This window comes from Cetorhinus maximus, chromosome 17 (assembly GCF_964194155.1).
Source record: "Cetorhinus maximus chromosome 17, sCetMax3.hap1.1, whole genome shotgun sequence".
NCBI lineage: Eukaryota > Metazoa > Chordata > Chondrichthyes > Lamniformes > Cetorhinidae > Cetorhinus > Cetorhinus maximus.
In genome coordinates this window covers 5,418,932-5,444,973 of record NC_135895.1, presented here as the reverse complement: position 1 = coordinate 5,444,973, position 26,042 = coordinate 5,418,932, and the positions used below count along the sequence as shown (strand labels likewise).

The window sequence follows — 26,042 nt, the reverse complement described above, 5'->3', positions numbered from 1 at the left end:
CCATAAAAATTCATTCAAAGAAACAGAGAACGCACTCGAGTCTCTTGAAGATAAACGTTTACAAACATTCAAAAAATAACCTTCCCTGCTGCGTGTGAAAATCGGGCTGGAATTTGAAGAGAGCCTCTGAACAAAGAGAATTAATTGTTGCAGCCTCGCGGACAAGATCCTGTAGCTTGGAAGCAGGCCCTTATTACAGACGGAGCGACAGACAGACGTTCTTAAAAGATTCAGCAGTTTTGAGAGAACTGTACCCGAGTGTTGTGATTTACTCATTCCCAGAATTCCGCAATCTTTTAAGCCCTATGTTCGATTTGCAGCCAGGTCTTTGGGCACAAGTCCGTAGAAATTTCTAGTCTCAACACATGCAAATTAAGTTTCTGAAAATACTGTGTAGAATGAGCCCATACTCTCCGCTCTTTAGAAGACAGAGTTGATCTCACTGAAACATATAAAATGTCTAGAGGACAAAACAGGGTAGATGCTGGTTTGGGAATCTAGGACACAGGGTCATAACCTCAGAATGAGGGGTCGGCCATTTCAGACCAAGATGAGGAGAAATTTCTTCATTTGTGAATCTTTGGAATTCTCTACCTCAGAAAGACTCGTGGGTTTCTCAACCACGAGTATGGTAAGGCTGAGGTCGATAGATTTTTGGGCACTAAGAGAATCAAAGGACATGAAGATCATGTGGGAGTTGGTGTAGAAGAGCAGCCTCGATCTTGCTGGATGGTGGAACAGGCTTGAAGGGCCTTAAGAATTAGTCCTACTCCAATTTCTTATGTTTTTAAAAAGACACTGGGCAGAATTTTCTGCCTGTCGGGCGGGTGGGCCCAACCCAATCTCCGGTGGGCGGGGAGCTGATCCCCACCAGAGAAACGCGCGCTGCCGCCATGTTACGTGGGCGGGCTAATTAAGGCCCACCCAGCGTGACGTCCGGTGGGAAGCGCTATGCGCTCCCTGTGCGGGCGAGGGGGATTCCCCGAAAGCGAGAGTGCGCTCTTTCACGCATGCGCACGGAGGAGCGCACATCTCCCTGAGGCTAAGTGCAGCCTCAGGGAGATCGCTGACACTTTTAAAAACATTAAAAATAGAAAAGAAAAATCCTTAACATGTCCCCCTCATGTGACAATGTCGCATGAGATGAGACATGTTCATAATTTACAGTAAAACTTCATTAAACTGTTTAACACCCTGCATGAAACCTCATCCCGCCGCTGGATGAGGTTTCATGTTTTCTCTATTTGCCACCGAGGCTCCTGGCCGACCCACCGACCTTAAGGTTGGACGAGCAGGTCCTTTAATTGTTTAAATGATCCTGTCAGTGGCCTCAATTGGCCATTGACAGGTCGGTGGGCCCGCAGCTGATTTTGCTGTGCCCCCGCCTTCCTGAAAATTTAAATGGGGCTGGATGACATCGGGGGTTCCGCCTGACCTCATCCCACGTCATTTTACGCATCGGGGAGCGGGCCCCGCCCCCTGCTCACCGACGGCAAAATTCTGCCCACTTACTGACTGCTAAACTGAACAACAGAAGTAAAAGTCAAAACGAAAAGCTGAAAGTATAACACCAGCGTCTGTCACCATCATTCAAGACAGATTATTTGCTGGAAGATTACGCTATCTGGACATGAACATCTCAACAAAGTGTGGCATTAACTTTTGAAAGGCGCTGCTGTATGTTGGCAAAGATTCCCATAATGTAAATCACTGCTCTTGTCGGTCAGCTTTAATTCTGTCTCAGAAAATTGGAATTCCAGTGAATTAGAAAACCAGCGTTGTATAACATTGAATCTATGCAAAACTTTCATCCAAGGCTCCTGTTGCTGGGACAAGGGCATTCCAAGAAGGGATTTGAACATTTTGTGGATGGATTCTAACTGTTTCAAGTGTTGTACTATCGGGATTGATATTCTGCCTATTATTCAATTCCACCTGGAAATTGTGATCCTGATTTCACAGCTACACACAAAACTCTGAGAATTCCCTGTTTAATTCCTGCCACCAAAGCCTCCATCTATCAAAGTGACCTTAGACAAAGTCATGGACGGCAAACTCTGTGGTGCGTCACCAATCCTTGCCATCCCTGTACCATTTAACATCGTTGGCCATGTAAATCTCTGCCACTGTTCAGGTCCGTGGAATTGTCTTCACATGAGTACCAAGCCTGCCTCCCTGGATAAAGCCATTCCATCTCCACGTCTTCCAGTCACACCCACACCACCGCAACAAAAAGGAGGGGGAGGAAACGGGAAGGGGGTGGGGATGGAGGAGAGAGTTCAAGATCTAAAATTGTTGAACTCAATATTCAGTCCTCCATCCCCACCCCCTTCCCGTTTCTTCCCCCTCCTTTTTGTTTTATCCAATAATTTATATAAATTTTTTCTTTTCCCACCTATTTCCATTATTTTTAAATGTATTTCCACCATTGTTTATTTCTACCTTTTAGTATTCCCCCACCCACACTAGATCTATCTGTACCTTATCTGTCCTGTCTTCTACTCTTAATTAGCACATTCCTTTAGATAATATCACCACCTTCAACACCTCTTTGTTCTTTTGTCTGTGACAGCTTTTGGTTACCTCCACCTATCACTGGCTGCTTGTCCCAACAAAACCGCCCCCCCTTAAACCAGCTTATATTTCACCCCTTTCCTAATTTTACTTAGTTCTGTTGAAGGGTCATGAGGACTCAAAACGTCAACTGTACTCTTCTCCGCCGATGCTGCCAGACCTGCTGAGTTTTTCCAGGTATTTCTGTTTCTGTTTTTGTTTTGGATTTCCAGCATCCGCAGTTTTTTGTTTTTATCTCAGAGAAAGTATACAATGCAGCGAAGAGCAGTGGGAAACCAGGGAATTGGGAAGCCTACAAAGACCAACAGAGGACAACTAAAAAAGAAATAAGGAGGGAGAAGATTAAATATGAGGGTAAACTAGCCAGTAATGTAAAAGAAGATTACAAGAGTTTTTTTTTAGATATATAAAGGGTAAGAGAGAGGCAAAAGTGGACATTGGGCCGCTGGAAAATGATGCTGGAGGAGTAGTACTGGGGAACAAAGAAATGGTGGAGGAACTGAATAGGTACTTTGCGTCAGTCTTCACGGTGGAAGACATGAGTAACATCCCCAAAGTTCAAGAGAATCAGGGAGCAAAGGTAAGTATGGTGGCCATTACCAAGGAGAAGGTGCTAGGAAAACTGAAAGGTCTGAAGGTGGATAAATCACCTGGACCAGATGGATTACACCTCAGAGTTCTGAAGGAGATAGCTGAAGAGATAGTGGAGGCGTTAGTGGTGATCTGTCAGGAATCATTCGAGTCAGGGAGGGTCCCAGGGGACTGGACAATCGCTAATGTAACCCTCCTGTTTAAGAAGGGAGTGAGGCAAAAGACAGGAAATTACAGGCCGATTAGCCTGACCTCGGTCATTGGTAAGATTTTAGAGTCCATTATTAAGGATGAGATTTCAGAATACTTGGAAATGCATGGTAAAATCGGGCAAAGTCAGCATGGTTTCATCAAGGGGAGGTCATGCCTGACAAATCTGTTAGAATTCTTTGAGGAGGTAACGAGTAGGTTAGACTTTGTCTTCCAGAAGGCCTTTGACAAGGTGCCGCACAGGAGGCTGCTCAGTAAGATAAGAGCCCATGGCGTTAGAGGCAAGGTACTAGCATGGATAGAAGATTGACTGTCTGGCACGAGGCAGAGAGTGGGGATAAGGGGGTACTTCTCAGGATGGCAGCTGGTGACTAGTGGAGTTCTGCAGGGGTCAGTGTTGGGACCACAACTTTTCACTTTATACATTAATGATCTAGATGAAGGAACTGAGGGCATCCTGGCTAAGTTTGCAGATGATACAAAGATAGGTGGAGGGACAGGTAGTATTGAGGAGGCGGGGAGGCTGCAGAAGGATTTGGACAGGTTAGGAGAATAGGCAAAGAAGTGGCAGATGGAATACAACGTGGGGAAGTGTGAGATCATGCACTTTGGTAGGAAGAATAGAGGCATAGACTATTTTCTAAATGGGGAGAGAATTCAGAAATCTGGAGTTCAAAGGGACTTGGGAGTCCTAGTCCAGGATTCTCTTAAGGTTAACTTGCAGGTTGAGTCAGTAATTAGGAAGGCAAATGCAATGTTGGCATTTATTTCGAGAGGATTAGAATATAAAAGCAGGGATGTGCTGCTGAGGCTTTATAAGGCTCTGGTCAGACCACATTTAGAATATTGTGAGCAATTTGGGGCCCCATATCTCAGGAAGGATGTTCTGGCCCTGGAGAGGGTCCAGAGGAGGTTCACGAGAACGATCCCAGGAAGGAAAGACTTAACATATGAGGAACGTTTGAGGACTCTGGGTCTATACTCGATGGAGTTTAGAAGGATGAGGGGGGGATCTGATTGAAACTTACAGAATACTGAAAGGCCTGGATAAAGTGGACATGGGGAAGATGTTTCCATTAGTAGGAGAGACTAGGACCCGAGGGCACAGCCTCAGAGTAAAGGGAAGACCTTTTAGAACAGAGATGAGAAGAAACTTCTTTAGCAAGAGAGTGGTGAATCTATGGAATTCATTGCCACAGAAGGGTGTGGAGGCCAGGTCATTGAGTGTATTTAAGACCGAGATAGATAGGTTCTTGACTGGTAAGGAGATCAAAGGTTACGGGGAGAAGGCGGGAGAACAGGGTTGAGAAACTTATCAGCCATGATTGAATGGCGGACCAGACTCGATGGGCCAAATGGCCTAATTTTTGTTCCTATATCTTATGGTCTTATGGTCTTATTCTTGCCTTCAAATGCTAGTGCACCTTCTGACCTCTGCAATCTCCTCCAGTAATACATTTCCTTCTATACCCAATAGGCTCACCCCGCCCTCAGTGACAGAATTTCCAACTATCTTGCACCTATTCTGGAACTCAGTCCTCAACTTGCCTCTGACTCTCAATCCTCCTACACAAATCTTCTCCAAATTAGCCTTCAGTCGCCTGCCCCAATTTCTCTCCCATGGCACAGTGTCCTCATACAGCTGTAAAGAGATGCTAATGAAATGCAAGCTGTTGTTGAATGCGGTGACCATCCAGTGTGATAACAAGAGGACAAGTGTTAATTTCTAAACCTGTTACTTCAAAGACAGAATATACAGGGCCACAGGTTGAGGATGATAGCGCACACTGTCCACTAACAGAAACTGCTTTTATGCTGCGAAGACAAATTAAAAACATTGGAAAGAATCTTGTTCTAATTTACATGTGAGGAGAAGCTGGAGAAACAGGGATCAAAAAGCAGCATACTGCAGATACTGAAAATCTGAAACAAACTGTAACTTTCACCAGGGATTTGGGTAAATACTTGATTGGGAAAATGCGCAGGGCAATGGGGAAAGAGCAGGGGGCGTGGGACTATTTGGAAGCAGTCCATGTCCAAATGCAGCAAGACCTGGACAATATCCAGGCTTGGGCTGACAAGAGGCAAGTAACATTCACACCACACAAGTGCCAGGCAATGACCATCTCCAACAAGAGAGAATCTAACCATTGCCCCTTGATGTTCAATGGCATTACCATCACTGAATCCCCCACTATCAACATCCTGGGGGTTACCATTGACCAGAAATTGAACTGGACTAGCCATATAAATACTGTGGCTACAAGAGCAGGTCAGGGGCTAGGAATCGTGCAACGAGTTACTCATCTTCTGACTCCCCAAAGTCTGTCCACCATCTACAAGGCACAAGTCAGGAGTGTGTTGGAATACTCCCCACGTGCCTGGATGAGTGCAGCTCCCACAACACTCAAGAAGCTGGACATCGTCCAGGACAAAGCGGCCCACTTGATTGGCTCCACATCCACAAACATTTACCTCCTCCACCACCATAGGCACAGTAGTAGCAGTGTGTGTCATCAACAAGATGCACTGCAGGAATTCACCAAGGGTCCTTAGACAGCACCTTCCAAACCCATGACCACTACCGCCTAGAAGGACAAGGGCAGCAAGTAGATGGGAACACCACTGCCTGGAAGTCCCCCTCCAAGCCACACATCATCCTGACTTGGAAATATATCACTGTTCCTTCACTGTCACTGTGTCAAAATCCTGGAACCCCATTCCTAACAGCACTGTGGGTGTGCCTACACCACATGGACTGCAGCGGTTCAAAAAGGCAGCTCACCACCACCTTCTCAAGGGCAACAGCATGTTCTGGAGCCAACCAGAGAGCAGGCTACACTAGGCCTAGTACTGTGCAATGAGATAGGATTAATTGATAACCTCATGGTGAAGGCATAGGTAGCAGCGATCATAATTTTACATTCAGTTTGAGGGAGAGAAAAGTGGGTCCAGGACTAGTATTTTAAACTTAAATAAGGGCAGTTATGAGGGCATGAAAGCAGAGCTGTCTAGAGCGAACTGGCAAATGAGGTTAAGGGATATGTCTATAAAGATGCAGGGGCAGACTTTTAAAGGGATATTTCAGAATATGCAGAGTAGATACATTCCAATGAGAAAGAAAAATTCCAAGGGGAGGGCCCACCATCCGTGGTTAGTTTAAAAAGTTAAAGACAGAATGAAACTTAAAGAAAAAGCATATAATTGCGCAAAGATGGGTGGCAGGTCAGAAGATTGGACAGAATATAAGGAACATGAAAGAATGACAAAAAGATTAATAAGAAGGGAAAAATTAGAGTACTAGAGGAGGCTAGCTGGAAATATAAAGATGGATAGTAAGAGTTTCTATCGATATTTAAATAAGAAAAGAGTAAGAGGGCACTTAGTAAAGTTTAAGGTAATCAGGCAGAGTCAACATGGTTTTGTGAAAGGGAAATCATGTTTAACCAATTTATTGGAGTTCTTTGAAGGAGTCACATGTGCTGTGGATAAAGGGGAATCAGTGAATGTACTGTACTTAGATTTCCAGAAGGCATTTGATAAATTGCCACATCAAAGATTATTGCAGCGAATAAAAGCTCATGGTGTAGGGAGTAATATACTGGCACAGATATAAGATTGGCTAGCTAACAGGAAACAGAGGGTAGCTATAAATGAGTCTTTTTTTATGGCTGTCAGGATGTAACGAGGGGTGTGCCACGGGGATCAGTGCTGGGGCCTCAATTTTTTACAATTTATATAAATGACTTGGATGAAGGGATGGATGGGATGGTGGCTAAAATTGCTGACGACACAAAGATAGGTAGGAAGGTAAATTGTGAAGAGGACGTAAGGGGGCTACAAAGATACATAAATAGGCTAAGTGAGTGGGCAAAGATCTGGCAAGTGGAGTATAATGTTGGCAAATGTGAAATTGACTATTTTGGCAGGAAGAATAGAAAGAAATATATTATCTAAGTGGTGAGAGATTGCAGAGCTGTGAGATTCAGAGGGATATGAGATTCCTAGTGCATGAATCACAAAAGGTTAGTATGCAGGTACAGCAGGTAATTAAGAAAGCTAATAGAATGTTATCATTTATTGTGAAGGGAGTTGATTACAAAAGTAGGGAGGTTACGCTTCAGTTGTACAGGGCATTGGTGAGACCACATCTGGAGTATTGCGTACAATATTGGTCTCCTTATTTAAGGAAAGATATAAATGCATTAGAAGCAGTTCAGAGAAAATTTACGAGGCTAATACTAGGAATGGGTGGGTTGTCTTATGAGGAAAGGTTGGACAGGTTAGGCTTTTATCCACTGGAGTTCGGAAGAGTAAGAGGTGACTTGATTGAAGCCTTTAAGAACCTGATGGGTCTTGACAGGGTGGATGTGGAAAGGATGTTTCCTCTTGTGGGGGAATCCAGATCCGGGGGTCACTGTTTAACATTAAGGGGATGCTCATTTAAGACAGATGAGGAAAATTTTTTTCTCTCAGAGGGTCGTGGGTCTTTGGAGCTCCCTTCCTCAAAAGGCGGTGGAAGCAGAGTATTTGAATATTTTTAAGGCAGAGTTAGATAGATTCTTGATAAGCAAGTAGGTGAAAGGTTATTGGCGGCATGGGTGGGAAGTTACAATCATATCAACTATGACCTTATTGAATGGCAGAGCAGGCTTGAAGGGCCGAGTAGCTTTCTCCTACTCCTAAATTCGTACGATCACGTGTAATTCCTATTTTTTTAATTCATTCACGGGATGTGGGCTTCGCTAGCTGGGCCAGCATTTATTGCCCATCCCTAGTTGCCCTCAAGGTGGTGGTGAGCTGCCTTCTTGAATCGCTGTAGTCCATGTGGTGTAGGTGCATCCACAGTGCTGTTAGGGAGGGAGTTCGAGGATTTTGACCCAGCGACAGTGAAGGAACGGCGATATATTTCCAAGTCAGGATGGTGAGTGACTTGGAGGGGAACTTCCAGGTGGTGGTGTTCCCATGTATCTGCTGCCCTTGTCCTTCTAGACAGTAGTGGTTGTGGGTTTGGAAGGTGCCGCCTAGGGAGCCTTGGTGAATTCCTGCAGTGCATCTTGTAGATGGTACACACTGCTGCTACTGTGTCAGTGATGGAGGGAGTGAATGTTTGTGGATGTGGTGCCAATCAAGTGGGCTGCTTTGTCCTGGATGGTGTCCAGCTTCTTCAGTGTTGTAGCAGCTGCACTCATTCAGGCAATTGGGGAGTTTTCCATCACAGTCCTGACTTGTGCCTTGTAGATGGTGGACGGGCTTTGGGGAGTCAGGAGGTGAGTTACTCGTCGCACAAATCCTCGCCTCTGACCTGCTCTTGTAGCCACAGTATTTATATGGCTAGTCCAGTTCAGATTCTGGTCAATGGTAACCCCCAGGATGTTGACAGTGGGGGATTCAGTGATGGTAATGTCATTGAACATCAAGGGGCGATGGTTGGATTCTCTCTTATTGGAGATGGCCATTGCCTTGTGTGGCGCAAATGTTACTTGCTACTTGTCAGCCCAAGCCTGGATATTATCCAGGTCTTGCTGCATTTGGACATGGACTGCTTCAGTATCTGAGGAGTCGCAATTGGTGCTGAACATTATGCAATCATCAGCGAACATCCCCACTTCTGACCTTATGATGGAAGGAAGGTCATTGATGAAGCAGCTGAAGATGGTTGGGCCTAGGACACTACCCTGAGGAACCCCTGCAGTGATGTCCTTGAGCTGAGATGACTGACCTCCAACAACCACAACCATCTTCCTTTGTGCTAAGTATGACATCAACCAGCGGAGAGTTTTCCCCCTGATTCCCATTGACTCCAGTTTTGCTTGGGCTCCTTAATGCCACACTCGGTCAAATGCTGCCTTGATGTCAAGGGCAGTCACTCCCGCCACACCTCAGGAGTTCAGCACTTTTGTCCATGTTTGAGCCAAGGCTGTAATGAAGTCAGGAGCTGAGTGGCCCTGGTGGAACCCAAACTGGGCATCAGGCTTGATAGCAATGTTGATGGCACCTTCCATTAACTTACTGATGATGGAGGGTAGACTGATGGGGTGGTAATTGGCTGGGTTGGATTTGTCCTACTGGGCATACCTGGGCAATTTTCCACATTGCTGGGTAGATGCCAGTGTTGTAGCTGTACTGGAACAGCTTGGCTAGGGGCGCAGCAAGTTCTGGAGCACAAGTCTTCAGTACTATTGCCGGAATATTGTCAGGGCCAATAGTCTTTGCAATATCCAGTGCCTTCAACCGTTTTTTGATATCACGTGGAGTGAATCGAATTGGCTGAAGACTGGCATCTGGGATGCTGGAGACTTCTGTTAGTTGTGGGATCGCTTAGCTCGGTCTATCAATTGCTGCTTCTGTAGTCCCGTTTTATAGCTTCACCAGGTTGACACTTCATTTTTGCCTGGTGCTGCTCCTGGCATGCCCTCCTGCACTCTTCATTGAACCATGGTTGACCCCCTGGTTATGGTAGAGTGGGGAATATGCTGGGCCATGAGGTTACAGATTGTGTTCGAGTACAGTTCTGCTGATGGCCAACAGCGCCTCATGGAGGCCCAGTCTAGAGTTGCTAGATCTGTTTGAAATCTATCCCATTTAGCACAGTGGTAGTGCCACACAACATGATGGAGGGTATCCTCAATGTGAAGGTGGGACTTTGTCTCCACAATGGCTGTGTGGTGGTCACTCCTAGTGATACTGTCATGGACAGATGCATCTGTGGCAGGCAGGTTGGTGAGGATGAGATCAAGTATGTTTTTCCCTTTTGTTGGTTCCCTCACGACCTGTCACAGACTCAATCTAGCAGCTCTGTCATTTAGGACTCAGCCAGTAGTAGCCACTGAAGTCCCCCACCCAGAGTACATTCTGTGCCCTTGCCACCCTCAGTGCTTCCTCCAAGTGGTGTTCAACATGGAGGAGCACCGATTGATCAGGTGAGGGAGGTCAGTACATGGTAATCAGCAGGAGGTTTCCTTGCTCATGTTTGACCTGATGCCATGAGACATCATGGGGTCTGGAGTCGATCTTGAGGACTCCCAGGGAAACTCCCTCCTGACTGTACACCACTGCACTGCCACCTCTGCTGGGCCTGTCCTGCCGGGATTCGAACCCAGGTCCCCAACATTACCCTGGGTCTCTGCTGTACTAGTCCAGCGACAATACCAAAACGCCACCACCACCAAGTCTCCCCATTCCCTCCAAGGTCAGTGTTAGAAGAAGAGAGAAAATAATCATTTTAAAATGAAAATAAGTCAAATGCTCCTTTTTGCAACCAGCAATACAGAGAGTTAAAGCACTTATCCAAATTTCTCTAACAATACTAGTCTTTTGGGGAGCAGAGGCCTGCTGACAGGCTCACGCCTGTGTTAGCTCTGCACGCATTGGCGATCTGCTGCTAACCACAGTCACATTGGCTATTTTTAAAATCGAGAGAACAAACCGTGTCAATGCTGAAAGGTGCTTGACCTTTTTTTTTTAAAAAGAAAAGATTTTCCAAAAAGCATTACTGCAAAATGAAAAAAAAACCCCTCAAAACTCCAAAGTGGAAAGGACTCTGATTTCATTAACACAAACCACAGGAAAGATTCGAGCTGGATCGTTCTGGTTTTTGTTTCAGGTTTGCAAAAATTAAGGGCAGCTTTTTAAAAAATTTTTGGATGGGTGAGACTGAGGCAGTCTCTACAATGAGGTCAGTCACTGTGGAGTATGTCTGGCCACTCAGCGAGGTCCTTGTGAAAAAGGCAGGATTCCAGCCTTGCACTGCTCCCAGGTGGGCTGTCCTGCAATGTCCAGGTGCACCTGTCTGCTCTGCCCAGGTTTGTCCCATGGTGCCCATTTATACACATGGGTGCTGCTCCGAGTACACCAGCTTGTGCCCAGTTGTACGTAACCCATGGCGCCCCAGGTGGTCTGCCCACACTGCCCCATGTACAGCAGCTTCAGTGACTGGGTGTATCTGTACCTCAGTGCCCACCCCCCAGGTGCACCAGGTTAAGTGTTCCAGGCCCCAAAGTGCCCAGGTGTGCCAGTCTGTCTCAGATGCACCCACGCCGGCGCTCAAGGTGTGTCATTCACCTGACCTGACCTGTCCTGTCCTTTAAGCAGGGGAAGAGGGGAAGGGAGGGTCTGTAACCTCCGGCAGAGGGTGGGAGAGGGGGTGGGGTGGGGTGGGGGGGAAACCGGCTCCTTCTCACAGCGTAAAAGCGGCGCCAGCAACTTACTTCCTTTTTTATTTCAGCCATCTCGTCTTCGGTGAGTTGCACAGACTCCATTAGTGCGGGGTTCCGGGGAAAGACTGTGTGAATCTCTGTCCTGATTCTCCCTGTCCCCACACACACAAACACACAGAGCAATCCCCCCAAACTCAGATTCCCAGCCAGCTGGGTGTGGGGCGGAAATTCACCAAAACCCCTTTGACATGAAACTGCATATTTGTATTGTTACACTCTTCACTTCCTGGTTTTTTTTTTTCAAACACACACTATGAAAAGGGAAGCCGGTTATCATTCTAACCAATTGCAACCTCCGCACCTCCTGCAGTTTCCTCTGGTGGAGCTGACGTAAGGGAGTTTCAGCCCAGACCCCTTTGGGTTGTGATTGTGGAAACCTCACCATTGTGCGGAAGTTTCATTTAAGATAACACATTGCCACAACTTTTACATTGATAAAACGCAACCTTTCTTTCAGACAGAAAAAAAAAGGGCTTCATTGACTAGAACGTCCTCAGCTGGTGAAAATTCTCTCCTTTTAACTATTTCCATTGAAACAAATGTCTGTCTTTTGGGACTTTCTTGATGGCAATTTACAAGGTTACAAAATAATTCACAGCACTGTTAGGTCATTCAGCCCAACCATATTCCTTCTGTCTGTGACATCTTTTGATTATCTGCTCCTATCACTGCTCACTTGTCCCTACAACCACCGCCCCCCCTCAACTTCTCTCCCCCCACCTTCACCTTAAACCAGCTCATATTTCACCTCTCTCCTAACTATACTTCAGTTCTGTTGAAGGGTCATGTGGACCCCAAACGTCGACTCTTTTCTTCTCCACCGATGCTGCCAGACCTGCTGAGTTTTTCCAGGTAATTCTGTTTTTGTTTTAGGTTTAACTGAGGTTCAAGCCTGGGAGCACTTTACCTGCATATCCTTCTGATAAAAACAAAAAAACTGCGGATGCTGGAAATCCAAAACAAAAACAGAAACAGAAATACCTGGAAAAACTCAACAGGTCTGGCAGCATCGGCGGAGAAGAGCACAGTTGACGTTTCGAGGACGTCAACTGTGCTCTTCTCCGCCGATGCTGCCAGACCTGCTGAGTTTTTCCAGCGTATCCTTCTATTCCTTTCTCCCTCACGTAACTATAACTGTCTTAACTGTATCTATACTAATCACTTCAGCCACTCTCTGTGATACCAAGTTCCACATTCTCACCGCCTTCTGGTTTGTTGCAAATTCCCGATTGGATTTATCGGGGATTAGATACAGCCAGTTTTGGGCAGTAGAAACAGAGTGGTATTATTGTCACTGGACCGATAATCCAGAGACCCAGGCTAATGCTCTGAGAAAAAAACACAAAAGCCTGTACGGACTCGAAGAGTTAACTCTGATTCTCTCTCCACCGACACTGTTAGACCTGCTGAGTTTTTCCAGCATTTGCTGTTTTTGTTTCAGATTTCCAGCATCCGCAGTATTTTGCTTTTATATAATGATCTGAGAACACAGGTTCGAATCCCGCCATGCCAATGGAAATTCAATTAACAAATATAAGATAATCTCATTAATGGTTACTGTGAAACTATTGCCAATTGTCATAAGAATCCACCTGCTTCACCAATTCCGCTTTAGGGAATCCTAACCTCAGGCTGCCCTTAGCAGGTCTGGGCTCCACCAATGCTAAACTTTGTTAGTATAATTTGAGTGTTGAGTGGTATTGTCACTGGTCCAGTATTCCAGGGACCCAGGGTAATCTTCTGGGGACCTGGGTTCGAATCCCACCATGGCGATCGTGAAATTTGAATCCAATAAAACTCTGGAATTAAAAGTCTGATGATGACCACGAAACCATTGCTGATTGTCGTAAAAACCCATCTGGTTCACTAATGCCCTTTAGGGGAAGGAAATCTGCCACCCTCACCTGGTCTGGCCTACATGTGACTCCAGACCCACAGCAATGTGGTTGACTCTTAACTGCCCCCTGGAATGGCCGAGCAAGCCAATCAATTCAAGGACAATTAGGGATCAGCAACAAATGCTGGTCTTGCCCAGACCCCATGAAAGAATTAAAAAAAAGCCCACAGTAAGAACATGAGAAATAGGAGCAGGAATCGGCAATTTAAGCTGCACAGGTATGTGGCACACAACAGCCTGGAAGGTACAAGTGCAGTGGGCATGCAAAGAAATGAAAGGGACTATGCACTAAAAAAATAAACTGGCTGCACACGCCAACTAAATTTTAAAGGGATCTTGGAGGCCAGTTGGCCCTTGAGCCTGCTGCACCATTCAATAGGATGATGACTGATTTTTAATGTCAACTCCACTTCCTGATAAACCTCCACTGTATGTCCTGTCGTGTGAAACTGAAAACCATACACACTAGTCCAACTGGTCTTGCAAAGTTCTATAAATTTACCAAAACCACTTCATTTTTTAATTCTATCCCTCTTGCCTTAAAACCATCTATCCCATTATATAGCCTTAATCTGTTAACTGTCTTGGTTTTAGTGATCCTGAATCCCTATTCTGACATCACATCTGAATGGCCAAGGACTAATTCCAATGAACTATTTTCTCTCTCTCTCAACCCTGTCAAATCCTTTAATCATATTAACCACTTTAATTAGATCACATATTTAATCTTCTACATTCAAGGGAATATAAGCTTTGCCCATGAAAGCTGTCCTTATAATTTAACCCTGTTAGCCCAAATCCCTCCATACTGTCCCTCCCTAGCTCTGTAATCACCTCTAGCCCCACAACCCTCTGAGATATCTGCACTCATCTAATTCTGGGCTCCTGAGCATCCCCAATTTTAATTATTCCACCATTGGTGGCCGTGCCTTCAGCTGTCTAAGTCCTAAGCTTTGGAATTCTCTTCCTAAACCTCTCTGACTCCATCTCGCTTTCCTCCATTAAGGGACTTAAAACCTACCTCTTTAAGCTTTAGTCACCTGATCTACTTTCTCCTTCCATGGCTTGGTGTCACATTTGTTTTATTATGCCCCTGCTGCAGTTTTGCTCACTCACCTGAATCTATAAATACCGCTTTGCAACATCTGGTCCTATCAGCACTATTTACTGCGCCATTTAACTTAGTGTCATGGCAAACTTAGATAAATGGCTCTCTATTCCTTCAGTCAGGCCATTTATAAATATAGTGAAAAGCTGCAGCTCCAATACAGATCCTTAGGGGGCAGTAATAACCACAGTTGGCCAATTTACATACGTAAATAAGTAATTAGCCATTGTCCACAATGGAGTATCCATATCCATCATCCCTGCTCTCCTGCTTCCGAACTTCTAACCATTTGATATCCATGTCAATAGGTCCCCCCTGGTTCCATGCAATCTCATCTTTATTCAGTCTTTTATGTGGAACACTGTTTAATGCTTTCTGGAAGTCCAAATAAATAACATCCATGGAGACTCCCTAATCTACCATATTAGTTACCTTCTCCAAAAAAAATCAACTAGACTTGTTAGACATGACTTGCCCATTACAAATGAATGCTGCCTTTCTCTGATTAGGAAAACTACTCCAACTGGCTGTTCTCACTAGTTTGAACTGTCTGTTTTTAATGTGCATTTGTACTGCACGTTTGGAATTGATGTGAAGTAGTTTTAATTTTGCACCATAGAACCATAGAAAAGTTACAGCACAGAAGGAGGCCATTTGGCCCATCTTGTCCATGCCAGCCCGAGGACATCCAGGTGCCCTTTCTAATCTCACCTTCCTGCACCCGGCCCATTGCCCTGCAGCTTACAGCACTTAAGGTGCAGATCCAGGCACTTTTCAAAAGAGTTTAGAGTTTCTGCCTCTACCACCAACTTGGGCAGCGAATTCCAGACAACCACTACCCTCTGCGTAAAAAAGTTCTTCCTCACGTCCCCCCTACACCTTCTGCCACTTATCTTGAATCTATGTCCCCTGGTTCTAGAATTCTCCATCAAGGGAAACAATTTTACCCTGTCCACTCTATCTATTCCCCTCATAATTTTGTACACCTCAATCAAGTCACCTCTCAGCCTTCTTTGTTCTAAGGAAAATAACCCCAACCTATCCAATCCCTCCTCATAGCTACACTTTTCTAACCCTGGCAACATTCTTGTAAACCTCCTCTGCACTCTCTCCAGCGCTATTACATCCTTCCTGTAATGTGGTGACCAGAACTGCACACAATACTCCAGTTGTGGCCTCACCAGTGTTTTATACAATTCCAACATTATATCCTTACTTTTGTATTCTATCCCTCTGCCAATGAAGGAGAGCATTCCATATGCCTTCTTTACAACCTTGTCTACTTGAACTGCTGCCTTCAGGGACCTGTGTACTTGTACACCAAGATCTCTCACTTCATCTACACCTCTTAGTATATTCCCATTTATTATGTAATCCGTTATGTAACTGTTTGACCTCCCTAAATGTATGACCTCACACTTCTCTATTTTAAAATCCATCTGCCACTTTACCGCCCACTCCACCAACCCATCTATATTGTTTTGGAGATTATGGCTATCCTCTACACTATCCACTACTCAGCCAATGCTAAACTTTGTTAGTATAATTTGAGTGTTGAAGAGGCTGCCTGTGGAACAAGGTGAAGTGAAACACCCTGCTATCGGGAATTGAATGAGTCAATCCAATGCCATTCCAGGCTGGATTCAGGCTGCATTAACACTGTGACTGCAGCATTGAATGGGCCAAAATTTGGCAGATGGAGTTTAACGTGGATAAGTGTGAGGTTATCCATTTTGGTCGGAAGAATGAAAAGGTGACTTACTATTTAAATGGAGAGAAACTTCAGAATGCTTCAGTGCAGAGGGACCTGGGTGTCCTCGTGCATGAATCACTGAAAGCTAGTATGCAGGTACAGCAGGTAATAAGGAAGGCAAATGGAATTTTGGCATTTATTGCTAAAGGAATAGAGTATAAAAATAGGGAAATGTTGCAGCAGTACAAGGCATTGGTGAGACCGCACCTGGAGTACTGTGCACAGTTTTGGTCCCCTTATTTGAGGAAGGATGTAGTTGCATTGGAGGCGGTTCAGAGGAGGTTCACTAGATTGATTCCAGAGATGCGGGGCTTGTCTTATGAGGAGAGGTTGAGCAGTTTAGGCCTATACTCGCTAGAGTTTAGAAGGATGAGAGGAGATCTAATTGAGATATATAAGATGCTAAAGGGGACAGACAAAGTAGACGTGGAGCGGATGTTTCCCCTTGTGGGGCATTCTAGGACGAGAGGCCATAGTTTTAGGCTAAGGGGTGGTAGATTTAAATCAGAGATGAGGAGGAATTGCTTTTCTCAAAGGGTCATGAATCTGTGGAATTCACTATCTCAGAATGCAGTGGATGCCGGGACGCTGAATAAATTTAAGGAGGAGATAGACAGAATTTTAATTAGTAACGGGCTGAAAGGTTATGGGGAGAGGGTAGGAAATTGGAGTTGAGGCCGAAATGGGATCAGCCATGATCGTATTGAATGGCGGGGCAGGCTCGAGGGGCTGAATTGCCTACTCCTGCTCCTAGTTCTCATGTTCTTATGTTCATTATTGCAAGGCAAAATGGTTTCACACTAATGCTACAGTCATGGGTTAATTATTTTAATCCAGGTATCTCACCAGGAATAAGCTCTGCACTCTAAATGTTATCAAGTACCAACAACCCTCTTTCTGTCTGTACAAAAGCTTTAAATGATTGCTCAGCTGCCACCTCTGTGTTTTGTAAGATTATAGCTGTCAATGTATACATAGTGGTCATTTTTAAGTGCCAACATTACCTTTTATTTGCCAATGGCATGTGTTTGCAGATACTAATTCTGTGTACACAACTCTCTCCATGTATGTTTCCTTCCTTCCTTCGGAAGTCTGTATTGCAACCAGAACAGACATTTTGATCGCAATATCTTTGCTTGAGCTATTAATGAACGGGACATTGGAGGCTTCAGAACAGACCTGAGGGAGATTGCATTAGTCAATGCCTGCCAAGTGAAATAATTCCACATTATCGCTTCCTTCTGTTCCTATTTTCAAAGCAGCTCTGTATTCAATTTTCAATTGCATTCTTGATCCTCTCTTTGTGTCAAATGTTTTGTTCAAGTCAAGCTAATAATCAGCATGTTCCTTTGTCCACTGACCTGGTTAGAAATCCAATCCATCTATTAGATATCACTTTCTTGGACTCTTAATTAATGTTTATTTCAATGGATGAGTTTCTTTTTCATGGGTTCTTGCATTTTTCACGCTGACAGGTTTTCTAATTCCCTGATGGGTGGGTGAGGTTTGAAGGGGAACTTGCAGGTGATGGTGTTCCCATGCATCTGCTGCCCTTGTCATTTTAGGTGGTAGAGGTCGTGGGTTTGGACGGTGCTGTCAAAGGAGCCTCGGTGAGTTGCTGTAGTGCATCTTGTAGAGGGTACTCACTGTTGCCGCTGTGCACCAGTGAAGGGGAGAGTGAATGTTTAACATTGCGCTTTCATTTCATATACCTTTCATTTCAAATTATACAATATTGTTAAAAGCCATACTCTCTTTTAAAATATGGAAGGGCACCTGCATTATCTGGTCACTTGGAAGTTGACCTGGGTTTTTTTAAAAGGGTCATAAGTTTACCTTTGGACTGGGAACAAGCATGCCTTTTTCAAGAAATCACCTGCCTGGCATGTTACTTGAAGGGGAAGAGCTGTTTGCTTGTTTCCACCGCAATTATTTTAATGGATGGTGGGAAAACTGGTTTAAAGGCAAAGACTAGTGATTTACTGGAAATCACACGACAGGAAAGAGCTTTAAGTTTTGGACTTTTTAAAAAAATTCAGTTGGGACAGAACTGAGAAGATGATAAGCTGCCCAGCTTACACTCTCTCTGCCTTGCCTGAAACCATGTGATTGTCGATATCCAGCTAAGAACTTGTCTGTCTTTGGAAATCTGAGAGGCTGAGACAAGAGGGATTAATCCGGCTATATTCTTCTCCGTGCTTAAGCTCCATTGATGAGAACTTCCAGACATCTACCGGGACAAACGGGCCCATCTTCACATGAGGGAGCTCCAGGTCGACAGCGTTGAAACACTGTGAACATTATCCTTTATTTTATAAAGCCTATCCTCCAAAGCTCCATCTCTGCAGAGACCCTATTTGTTTTCCCTTGTGTTTGTGTGTGTGTGTGTGTGTGTGTGTGTCTGTGTGTGTGTGTGTGTGTGTATGTTTTATAATAAATCAATCATTCTGTGTTTATTGAAAGAAGCCTGATTAAAGTTTCTTTATTATAAACAGTAATGAAGGTAAATAATTGGCCATTTTGGTGAATGATTAAACTTTGAAACTTATGGTGAAACTGCGCACTCCTCCCATCTCAGTTATAACATAGATTGGGGGCTCTTGTGGGATTTTGAAATGCGGAAAACAGTTGATTGGACAAGGAATAATCATAATTGATAAAGGATAAAATGACACAAACCAGGTTTCTTATACATTAATAGACCAAAATGGCTTTGGAAGCTGCTAAGGCTTTTCTAGAGGTGAAAGATTTAACCTTGACTGGTTGACAAAAGGTAACCAAGGCTAAGCTAATGGAATTGGTGGATAGATTGCAGTTAGAATCAACCACAGGGGTGAGGAAGATGGACATCGTAGAGGTAATAGCGCAGCATTTGAAATTGAAAGGATTACAAGCGAGACCATGTTCTCCAGGGAGTGAGTCAATGAGTTAGCTAGGATTCAGTTGCAAATGAAGCAGATTGAACACAAACAAACAAATGGAGAAACGTAAACTTGAAAAAGAAAAGGAGCTTAATAAATCTTGGTGAAAATTTTCCCCCCGTTAGGGGGGAAGTGTAGGAGCGGGCACGGGCAGGCACGCCTCTGATCGGTGCCCCCGATTGGGGGCACACTGCCATTTTACATGGGCGGGCCAATTAAGGCGGGAAGTCCGCCAGGAAGCGCTATGTGGGGGGGGATTCCCTCAGCTGAGGGTGTGCTCTTTATTAAACCTTCATTAAATATTTTAAAACCCTCATGAAACCTCATCCCACCCGTAGGTGAGGTCTCATGCTTCTTCTTAAGCCCGTCAGGTCTCCCGGCCTGCCCGCCAACCTTAAGGTTGGACGGGCAGGTCCATTAACGATGTTAATTACTTTTTCAATGGCCTCAATAGGCCGTTGACAGGTCGGCGGGTACACAGCTGATTCGGCTGCGCCCCCGCTGACCTGAAAGTGGAAATGACGCGGGGTGAAGTCGGAAGTTCCACCCAATGTCATCCCACATCATTTTAGGCTTCAGTGAGCGGGTCCCGCCCCCACTCGCCGACCGGAAGATCCTGCCTATTGAATTGGAGGGAGAAAGACAGATGAGAAAACTCGAACTAGAAAGAAAAGAAAAAGAAAGAGAAATGCGAGAAAAAGAGAGAGCAGAGGAAATGGAAATGAAAAACCTTGAACTTTACCACCCAGAGAGAGAAGTTAGCAAGGGAGGAAAAAGAGATGAAATGAGAAAGGGAAAACTAGCTTAAAAAGCTGGAATTAATAAAAAGAGACCTCAGGTGCTGGGGAAGGTTCTGATGAGCCCAGTGGGGAGATGTTTAAATTTGTACAAGCTCTTCCAAAGTTTGAGGAAATGGGGTGTAGAGGCATTCTTTATTTCATTTGAGAAGGTAGCTAAGCAAATGAAGTGGTCAAAAGAAATCTGGACATTGCTGCTACAGATCAGGTTGGTGGGCAGACCTCATAAAGTTTATGCATTATTTTCAGAAGAGGTTTTTATGGATTATGTTGCAGTGAAAAAGGCTATTCTTGTGTATGAGTTGGTCCCTGAGGCATTCAGGCAGAAATTTTGAAACTTAAGGAAACAGCCTGGGCAGACCAATAATGAATTTGAGAGCACAAAGCAGAGTAATGTTGACTATTGGATATGGGCATTAAAGGCAGTTACAATGTATTAAGCTCTTAGGGAAATAATTATCCTGGAAGAACTTAATAATTCACTTCCTCCAGTAGTTAGAATCCATGTTGAAGACCAGAGAGTTGCAACAGCTAGTCAGGCAGCGGAGTTGGCTGATGATTATGAGCTGGTCCATAAATCGAAACCCTTTTTCTGTCACCCCCACAAACCGGAGAAGGATTGAAGATGGGAAGGGGAAAGGAAGACAAAAAACTAGGGAAGAGAAGGGGCAGCTGGGAATGCCCTGGGAACTCCTCCTCAGACCGGAGAGGAAGGTGCCGAGAGTGGAAGTGATATTCGTAGCCTAAGTGTTTCCATTGTAAGAAGGTGGGGAGCGTTCCTGCAGATTGCTGGAAGTTGCGCGGGAAATCCATGGGAATTATTGGGGTACGTAAGGGTGATTCAGGAAAAGGAGCCCCGACTGAAAATAAAACAGATCATGTTGTAGCGTTAACTGCAGCTGTGAGTCCGAGTGTGAACTGAGTTCAGGAGAGGTGAATAAGATACATGAGAGTTATAAAGAATTCTTACCAAGAGGAAAAGTAACCCCTTATCCCTCAAATGAGGCAGCTAAATCTATAATCATACTTAGGGATACAGGAGCCACTCAAATCCTTTTTGCTGGGGAAAGGCATAATTTTTTCCCCCAGAGAGTGCATTAAAAGCCAAAGTTTTAATACGTGGCATTGGCGGGGAGTATTTACCCTTACCTTTGTACTGGGTGTACTTGGAGTGTGGCCTAATGTCTGGGACAGTGATGGCAGGGGTTGTCCAGAAGTTACCTGTAGTTGGAGTTGAATTACCCCTGGGAAATGATTTAGCCGGAATGAAAATAGTGGCTTCGCCGATAATGACGGAAAACCCAAGTGAGATGAAAGAGGTGGAGCAGTTACAGGAAAAGTTTCCTGGAATTTTTCCTTCCCGTGTGATGTCCTGAGCAAATGGCGAAGCAAAGTCCATCATCGGAGGTCAAAATGATACCACAGACGGAAATTTGGTTAGCGTTAAAGACTTAGATAATCTGAAAGAGGTGTTCAGTAGATCTCCTCTAGTTGAGGCTCAACAAGACAATCTGGAGTTAAGTCCGATTGCACCATCAGCCCAAACTGAAGCTGAAGCTGAGGAAGTTCCAGAATGTTATATTAAAAATGCGATTCTAATGAGGAAGTGGAGACCTCCTCACAGACCAGCAGATGGGGAGTGGGCAGTTGTTTGTCGAGTGGTGGTATCGCCCAAATATTGCAAAGAGATATTACGGATAGCACATGAAATTCCTATGGCAGGACGCATAGTGATAGGGAAAACACAGGTGCAGATAAACTGTCAGTTTTACTGGCCAGGTTTTCACAAGAACGTGGTGCAGCTTTGTAAAACGTGCCATTTGTTGGGAAAACTAGAACCTATAATGAAACTGGCACCCTTAATTCCCTTACCAGTTTTTGAGGAAGTATTGAGGGTGTTAGTAGACTGTGTGGGAACATTACCAAAAGTGAAAGCAGCTCACCAGTATATCCTTATGTAGATGATGCGTGCCAGGCAGACCGAATCCACAAGGGAAATTTGGTCATGCTGTCGCAATGATTTTGCAATTTGGACTTATTATGAGATGTGTGCACTGAATTCAGAAGCAATAAATCCACCAAGACCTCAGGCATTTTAAAAAATTAAATTAAAATATTTATTAACAAAATACGAAAGGTTTCAAGCACATACATGAGACTACAAATTACTTACTATTATAATAACTCCTAAAATTCATAATTAACCTGACCCCCCAGTTATACTTCCTTTAAGGCAATGGTCCAAAATAGATTTTATATTTAAAACAAATACAGCAAGTTGACACAATACTCCGAACAGTGGAATTCTAAATGGCTTTTCCCCAACTTCAGTTTTGTTAGAGAGCAGGCTTCTGCACAAATGCAGAATCATGTTGGATTTTACATGGCCTTCTTACAAATAGCATTTCATTCTACTTTATATATGTTTCTCTCTTTTTAATACATAAATTCCATTGTTCCATATGTCTTTGAAACGGTATCTTCCTCATACCATAAAAACTTTCATGTTGCCAATATTGCCATTAACCTTTGGGAAAAATAAACACGTTCCTTAGCCTTGCTTATCTGGTTAGTTGTAAACAGACTAAGATCCCTTTGAAATCCAAATATCCCTTCATTTATCTAAAAATGCAAATTCCCATCATGCCTTACATGCTAAGCCAACATCCATGTTTGCTCATTAGCGTATCAAGCACCTAGCTTCTTTCAATGACTTCAAACTTGCCGTCTATTTGACTGCAAATTTAATTAAATCACACACAGATCCAACTATACTTACCCCCATAAACTCACTTTACAATAAACCACAATAAAATAAGAAAAATTTATGCTAGTTGCATGACACCTTACTATTTTGGATATGACAACTCGACTTCCAGAGGTCATCCCTGGAAGAACAATTACAGCTAAAGTGGTAATAGAGAGGTTAACCCAAGTTTTTACTTGATATGGATTTCCAGTCAGATCAAAGTCCCAATTTTATGCCTGAAATTTTTCAAAACATAATGGGCTGAATTTTGTGTTCCAAGGTCAGAGGCGCACCCAACCTGAACACACCTGAAATTGTGTGAAAAAGACGTCGGGCCTGTGTCCCGATGTCATCGCACACACGTGCGATATTGAGGTCGCCTGGCACATGCAGGAGTTGGAGCAATTAAAGGGCCAATTAAGACCATTAAAGAATCAATTAACTGCAATTCTACGTTGCCCGTGCGATTTTTAGCTTGGCGCACGGGCAAAACAGATGGGTGGAATTCACGTTTTTACCGTTTCCTCATTCACGGGCAGGATATAAGGCCCCCAGAGCAGCAGCGCTTTCTCTGTCATTGCCAGTCCTTTGTGTGAGTACAGAGTTGTCCCAGAGTTTCTTGGCATCTCGTTTGACCGTCAAGCCTGCATTTCAGCATCTTGGGTCCTCATCTTCCCGGAAAGGTTCCCCTGAGTATTGCAGCACAATGAGATCCCAACCTAGTACGCCAGCACCACACAATGCCATACTTTTACAAGCCCGCGCTGCATCTGGCACCTACTCATACTATCCAGCCAACACAGCCCATTTAAGTAAAATAAATGTTTATGTTACTTCACATGAACAAACAAAGAACAAACACAGTGTCCATCCCTAACGCAAGAGTCAAAGAAAATAACGCAAAAAATGTCATCCATGACGTGCCCCTGCTGTGCTCAAGGTGCCTTCAACTTACATCCGTGGGTCTTGGTGTGTCCCCCTCGCTGTCAGTGGCGTTGGAGGCAGCCTGCTGACCCTGCTGCCCTGGTGGCCCTGATGGCCTTGGCGGTCGTTCTCTGGCCGCTGGACCCTGCGTAGGCTCCGCCTGGGAGGGTGCATCCAGACGTGTAGCTGGGCACAACTCAATCGTTGTGACATCATCAGATGCTGCGGCCGCTGGCAGAGGGGCAGAGGAGCTGGTGCCATATCATGGCGATAGCTCCAAAGGCATTTCTGTGATCCCCTAATTGTGCAATTATAAAATACAGGCTCTTCACAATCACACTTGGAACTTCCATAGTGGCTTTCCCAACCGGTCACCGTAATGTCACCAGGAGATTGTTGGAAATACTGGAGAAGGGAGTTCATCCATCATTGTTTAACATCCATCAGCCATCTTAAACATTGCATATTTTACTGATGCACTGGTCTTGCAGAATTGCCTTTCAAATTTGTTCTACAATGTTGCCTAACTCTCACGTACTTGTAGAAACGAGTGCATTTGTATCATGGGGTAGCATGTGCAGCAGCCAAACCCACTTTTTAATAACTATCTGCATTACAAACGTGTTGAATAGGGAGGTCTGGTGGCACAGTGGGTAGGGTCCCTGCCTCTGAGCAGAAGATCTGGGTTTGAGTCCCACTCCAGTACTTGATGGCTAAGAGGTCCATTCATAACGTGGCCAAACAGGTTGAGTATCAGCCTGTAAATCCTTCTGACACACTCCAATGGGAGGCAGTGAGAGAGGGAGAGATTCCAGGTCAGCCACGTGATGGGAAGAATGTTGGCGCCTTGACTATCACTATCCATAGCTCCAGACTACAACATGCATGTAAAACGTGTGTTGCCCCAACAACTCAGACTCCCTGAGTGAACTAGAACACAGCGCCATAGGGCAAGTTCTTCAAGTTGGCGAGCGGGGGGGCGGGGCCCGCTCACCGATGTGCCAAATGATGCGGGGATACGTCAGGCGTGTGTCCTGACATCACCCCGCGTCATTTAGATTTTCAGTTCGGCGGGATGGACCTGCCCGTCCAGCCTTAGGGTTGGTGGGCAGGCCGGGAGACCAGGCGGGCCTGGGAAAAACCTCCACGGGCGGGATGAGGCTTCATGAGGGCTTTTAAATGTGACAGTGTCACATGAGGGGACATGTCAGGGGAATTTTTTATTACCTTTCTGTCAACTTTTAAATCGGAGCTGATCTCCCTGAGGCTGCACTTTGCCTCAGGGAGATCCTTGCGCTCTTTTGTGCGCATGCGTGAACGAGCGCACTCCCAGCTGAGGGAATTCCACCACCCCCCGCCTGCATAGGGAGCGCATAGCGCTTCCTGGTGGATGTCATGCTGGGTGGGCCTTAATTGGCCCACCCATGTAAAATGGCGGGGCTCCCCACCCCCCCACCCCCCCCAAACCAGGGGTGCTGATTGGAAGGCTGCCCACCCGCGCCCGCTCCCGCACTTCCCCCCAATGGGGGGCGGAAAATGTTCCCCATAAAGTTAGTTGTTTTAAATTCACAAACAGCACCAGCTTTCCCGGGGTCAAAGCCATAACCGATACCCATTTCCACACTTCTATTAATAACTAGGAAACTGCCCTCTGTAAAACCTATCATTGCTTCTATGAATGTACTTGTTGGACAGATGCCAGGCATCTGATATTAGTCAATATGGTACAAGAAAGTGAGCAGTGAAATGTGGGATATTATTTAGAGATACATAATTGAAGTGATTACAATTCTGCCTAATTTGCACGTTTGACAAGAGTGTTCGTTTGAAACCCGCAGCTGGTGCTGTTTGTAGCTGGTGCAATTATGTTGATTGGCCTTTTATCTAAAATTGTTGCTTCCCAATATGTTATGTGGACCAGTGTTTACCAATGCTGTAACTATTTCACTCCAACCAGGTAGCACCATAGGATGAGGGACTTCACTTCTGTGGAGAGATTGGAGAAGCTGGGGATGTTCTCCTTGGAGAAGAGAAGGTTGAGAGGAGATTCAAGAGAGGTGTTCAAAATCATGAGGGGTCTGGACAGGGTAAATAGGAAGAAACTGTTCCCTTTAGTGGAAGGATCGAGAACAAGAAGACCATGATGTAAGGTGTTTGACTATTGCGTTGTTACATTATTCGTAAAGAAATAGGAACTAATTGTTACGGGAATGTACATCCAGAGTGCCACATTCATTGGTGCACTACAGTCAGGAACCAGAAGACATAACATTGACAAAAGAACCAAAGGTGACACAGC

General features: G+C 44.8%; 1 protein-coding gene across 2 annotated transcripts in view; it reads right to left on the bottom strand.

Moving 5' to 3' along the window:
• The window catches only part of bcl10 (BCL10 immune signaling adaptor), a 33,515-nt gene extending 21,682 nt beyond the window's left edge, over window positions 1-11,833 (bottom strand). For both annotated transcript variants that reach the window (XM_078560664.1, XM_078560665.1), the window contains exon 1: window positions 11,586-11,833. In XM_078560664.1, coding sequence (XP_078416790.1) covers window positions 11,586-11,636 — 51 coding nt within the window. In that variant the 5' untranslated portion in view covers window positions 11,637-11,833. The remainder of the gene's footprint in view (window positions 1-11,585) is intronic.
• Between the last annotated feature and the right edge of the window lie 14,209 nt (window positions 11,834-26,042).